This window comes from Papaver somniferum, chromosome 7 (assembly GCF_003573695.1).
Source record: "Papaver somniferum cultivar HN1 chromosome 7, ASM357369v1, whole genome shotgun sequence".
NCBI lineage: Eukaryota > Viridiplantae > Streptophyta > Magnoliopsida > Ranunculales > Papaveraceae > Papaver > Papaver somniferum.
The window spans coordinates 198,078,829-198,083,718 of NC_039364.1; the positions used below are offsets into that span (position 1 = coordinate 198,078,829).

General features: G+C 38.8%; 1 protein-coding gene across 1 annotated transcript; it reads right to left on the reverse strand.

Annotated features, from left to right (window-relative positions):
* Positions 1-815: 815 nt before the first annotated feature.
* On the reverse strand, positions 816-1,649 carry LOC113295781. Its single transcript, XM_026544104.1, has one exon. It carries the CDS (start codon positions 1,647-1,649, stop codon positions 816-818), a length of 834 nt encoding a protein of 277 aa, XP_026399889.1.
* Positions 1,650-4,890: the final 3,241 nt, after the last annotated feature.

Below are 4,890 nucleotides of genomic sequence, written 5' to 3' on the forward strand. Positions count from 1 at the left end.
ACTCCTAGGATTTCTAGTGTATGTATCGAGATTAAGTTCAAGGACGCGCCCCCATCGATGAAAGCTCTCTTCAGTGGTTGCCTGTTGATATGCGTTGTGAGGTATAGAGGTCTAAGGTGCTCCCCCGGGTAGCAGATGTCTTCGTTTGTGAATACGATTGCTTCCTTGGGACGGAGACCGCAAGGCCTCCCCGCTGCTATAGTTTTGGACGTTTCTTTGATTTGATCTTCGCTGAAGCCGAGCGAGTCAAAGAACTATTGGGCCAGTACCGTTTTAGCAAACTGGCTAGCCACGTTGTCTATGTTTGCAAATGCTGGGTTTTCTATTTCAACTGCGCATGCTTCTCCTTCGTCATCATCCCACGTCTTCCAGACATCTCCGCTTGGGTCGTGAGTGAGCATCATGACTCGATGTTGGACCGCTTTACTGCCCTCCGGGTTACTCATCTCAATCTCGCCTACTTCCAATTTTTTCTGGAACATTCTACGTAGGTTAAAGCAGTCAATTGTGGGGTGTTGTATCCTGCGGTGGACATGGCAATATATAGCATCGCTTGCGTCGATGGTGCTCGGATCCATGTTTGTTGGAGGCAGTTAAACTTCCTTGTTCGCTATCCATTGTTCTAACAATCCTACGATTTGTTCCTTGCTACAGGGTAGGGGCAGTGAAAGCGCCTGGGTTCCCCAACCCTCTCGGTTATTATTTGCACGAGTATTTCTAGGCACGGCTAATACGGTGTTGACCGAGTTCCGCCAGATGCAATCTGAGCTTGGTTCTTCGATGCAATCGGCGATTCTTGCGGCTGCTTCCTCTAGTTATACGAACGTGGGAAAACGGAAATTGACTAAACTTTTCTTGAAGGATGGAGTCATTCTTCGTACACAAATCTCCACCAGATCTTCCTCTTTGACATCCTCTTGGCAGTCTAGAGTGAGGAGACGGAATCTGACAATGTATTTTCCTATTTCCTCGCTTGCACGCTGGTTACGCTTGCTCAAGTCGATGGTCGTGACTTTCCTTTTTGCTGAATAGAATTTTCTGAGGAAGAGTGTGGACATGGTTATCCAGGAGCTGATGCTTTCCGACCTCAGGTTATCGTACCACGAGAATGTTGTGTCAGTTAATGACTTTGGAAATTCTCTGAGACATAGTTTCCCATCAGTTGCCCGATCGTTCATAGAGGATAAGAATCGGCTGAGGTGTTCCCTCGCGTTACCCTGGCCGTTGTAGACTTTCAACTTTGGTGATGTGTAATCCTCTAGATATTGATACTCTGTGATTTCAGAAGAGTAAGGGCTCGCCATAAAGTTGTAGTTTTCTTGCTTTACGACTCTGTAGTTCATCTCCAAGTATCTTGCCATCGCCTCTTGTGTCATAGCTATAGGTTCCTCATCTTTTTCCTCCGCGTTCTCTGTTGTTTCCTTGGCGCTTTTCGCAGCGTTGGCTGTCTTCATGAGCTTTCTCAATTCTTGCTCCCTGCGTATGTGGTCTTCTAGCTCCTTATGCATTTCTTCTTCGCGAGTGGCTCCTGGTTTTCTTATTTGTGTGATTGGGTCTGTTACTATTCCTACCCTCTCGCCTTCAGGGTTGAGTGGAGGGATGTTTGGATTCTCTATCACGTCTGAGCTGGCGCCTTCTGGATGTGTCATGGTGAACTAGGCACGAGCCTCCGGGTGTGGTCGCCAAATGTTGAAGGGTGAATTTAATTCTGGTTCTACCCGTCCTAGCCACACCAAGTGACCTTACAATTCCAAATATGGTAAGAGAGAGAGTTGCATTTCCATTGACGCATGTCCAAACATCTCTTAGTTACGCTTAATGCCATTCCTTAACATAACCTCCTTCTTCTTCATTAATTCCTCCTTTTATCCTCCCTTCTTTTGGGTATTTTCCACTTGGGCTTGGGTTTAGTCCCCAAGTTCCCATACTTTAAGCCAAACTCATCTTTATTCTCAGGAGCACTCCCAACCCATTAAGGGATGTTTTTTCATGTATCAACATTAGTTGTTAATTGTTATGTATTGTGCTTTGCGATATTTCTTAATATATTGTTGCTCAGTAAAACAGGTTCTTAACAGGAAAAAAATTTTCTGAAAAAATTAAGGACCGAGACTAGTACCGGAACCGTACCTGGTACCGTACTGGTCCCGAATAGTACCAGGACCGAGCTACAGGGTACAGGTACCGGTCCAAAAAATAGGAACCGAGGCTACATGTACTCAGTCTCGGCAAGAACCGAGCCGAACCGTACCGTGTGCACCCTTAGTCCCAACCTCGGAGGTGAATGCAAGGACAATACAAGAAAAAATGGCCAATTCCCATTGTTGCCGAAAACACAATCTTGGAATATTAACACCACAACGCCTTAACATTAAGCGAGTAGAAAGTGAGTTACGAATGATAGCCCACAACATAAGACTCGCCTTATAAAGAATGTGTTTTACCCACACATGATCCCAGTGGCATAACCATGTTTTTAAACTGGGGGTCTAAATTCTTTTTTTTATAAGTTTGGTACAATAAACTCTAAAAATTTAATAAATTGGGAGTTTAACTCTAGAAATAGGTGTGATATCCCTTTTCTTTTTGTACAAAATATATTTTTGAAAGGTTCAAGAACTAAACTCCCCAAAATTTGGCCTCGACTTTGGTCCATGCAAGCGCAATACTTAGGTCTCGATATAGGAAGTAAAAATATGTGAATCTGTTATTTTTTACCATGGATAAAAAAAAATTGGATACAAGAGATTCCCGAAGAATAAAGGAACAACTGGATAGGCAATTTTGCGCAGGGAAAATAATGTTTTTTGTCGGTCATAACAAATGTTCCAAGAAGTTGAACTTCCTTATATTACTCACAACTCAAATACATTGAGATTTTGTTTTAAATAATGTAGGGTTTCTAATGAAATCTTTTAAAATGTTTAATATTGGTGAAAACATTTTAATATTTTTCATGGCTTTGTAAATTCTTCCTGTTGTATTTAAACTTTTAAGAAGAAACTAAAAGTTTCAAGCTTTGGACTGTTTTTCATAATTCTCTCCCAACTAGGGATATGTTAAGTAGAAGAGGAATGCAGTTGGAGTCTGTTGTTTGTGTTAAGTGCAACAATGCAATAGAGACTGATACTCATTTGTTTTTGCATTGCTCTTGTGCATTTGAGATGTGGGATTACTTTATTAAAGCTTTCAGAATCGCATGGCTTATACCTGCGACTATTGAACAATTTTTGCTGTTTGGGAGAGGAATGTGCTTTCAGGTAGGGGTAGAGAGGTTTGGAAGATTATACACTATGCAGTTTTTTGGATTATATATATTCAATAATTTTTATACACTAAAATCATAATGTTATAGGAGTCCAAATTTGTACACCCTAATAAACTGGGGTGTACATTCCGACCTTTTTAATTAGTTGATAAAATCCGGAAAACCACTAATTTTTCCGTTTTATTGTCTTTTTTTTTGTTATAGGGAAAGCTAAAACGTTTATGGGGACAGCTGACTTTTTCAATCAGGATTGACTTATGACAATAAATGGGGGGAAATAAAATAACAATCTCCGCACAAGGCTCAGCCAAGAGCATGGCCTTTGGTCTTCCTCTCTTTCGTCACCGATCCACACAACATGCCACTGTCATCCCTGCCAGTTAGTTTCTTTCATGAAAATTGTTTGTGTTCTCTCTTAAAATTAAACATAATCCATCTTATTTGAAAATATACTTAATAGTTGTTTTTTTCTATAAAAAAAAAATTATTCAAGTGAGATTTTTTTTTTTTTTTGGTTTATACTCTGTGATCTCTTTAATGTTTGATAATTTATGATTTTAAGAAACGATGATTTATCAATTCTAGATCAAACCGTGTAATAAGTTAATAAGAATTGTTGTTGTGGTATAAATTAAGTTTATGGAGAATTAAACTTGAAAATCCATGTTCTCTTTGAGAACTGTGATTGATTTGATAAGATAGTAAATAAGATCAATTATGTTTCCATCATTCCGGTAGACTAGATCCAAATATATATTGATAGAATAGGCCGGTACACTGGATTATAAAAGAATGACACTCAGTTAACAATGGAGAAGATATACAGGATCATATCACGAGATTTATAGCAAGGAAAAAATAAATACGAGAATGAAGAACCCTGGAGTACGTAGGAGATGAAGATGTTTATGTACGTAGGAGACAGAAGATGTTTATGCAGGATCAATTTTCTTTTTTTGGTTGTTTATTTCTGCCCCAACCAAATCATAGTCAACTTCTTTTGACCTGAAATCAGCTTTCCCCGTAAACACTTTAACTTTCCCTATAACACAAATATTTTTTTTCCCTAAATTACGTTAAAAACAAAAACAAACAAGGTCTTCCCATATATTATGGGATTTTCTCTCTCAATCTTTTTTCTTTCCTCGCCTACTGGTATAATCTAAGTTGCGATCTATTTCGTTTTTCAGAAATTTGTTTTTCCTTTGTCATTTTAATACTCAACAGGCACCAACAAATGTTCTTGGACCTCATTCCCCATTCAAAGTTGTGAAAATTTTATAAGGATATCCATATGTTAACTGCTGAATTTTTCAACGGAATAAAATTAAATCGAAACCTAGATTCAAACCTTACGAAATCCTAAGATTCTTAACTGTTTAGAGTTTTTAATTGGAAGGAGTTCAGGAGAAGTCAATAAATATTACATTACTTGATTGCATGCATCTGATAAAGACAAAGTCAATAGTGAAGAGTGTGGTACTGCAGGATAAGGTCATTCTGTGGTGTAGGTTAACAAACTGTCTCAATAGTTGTCCATTTCTTCTGTCATACGGTTGTTCTCACGTGTGATATCATTTATTTTCTGTTGTTAGTGTCGGTTGAGACATGTATTAATATCT

What these genes read in the sequence shown, in the direction of transcription:
- LOC113295781 (XM_026544104.1), bottom strand. Translation starts at nt 1,649, where the DNA reads ATGACACATCCAGAAGGCGCCAGCTCAGACGTGATAGAGAATCCAAAC.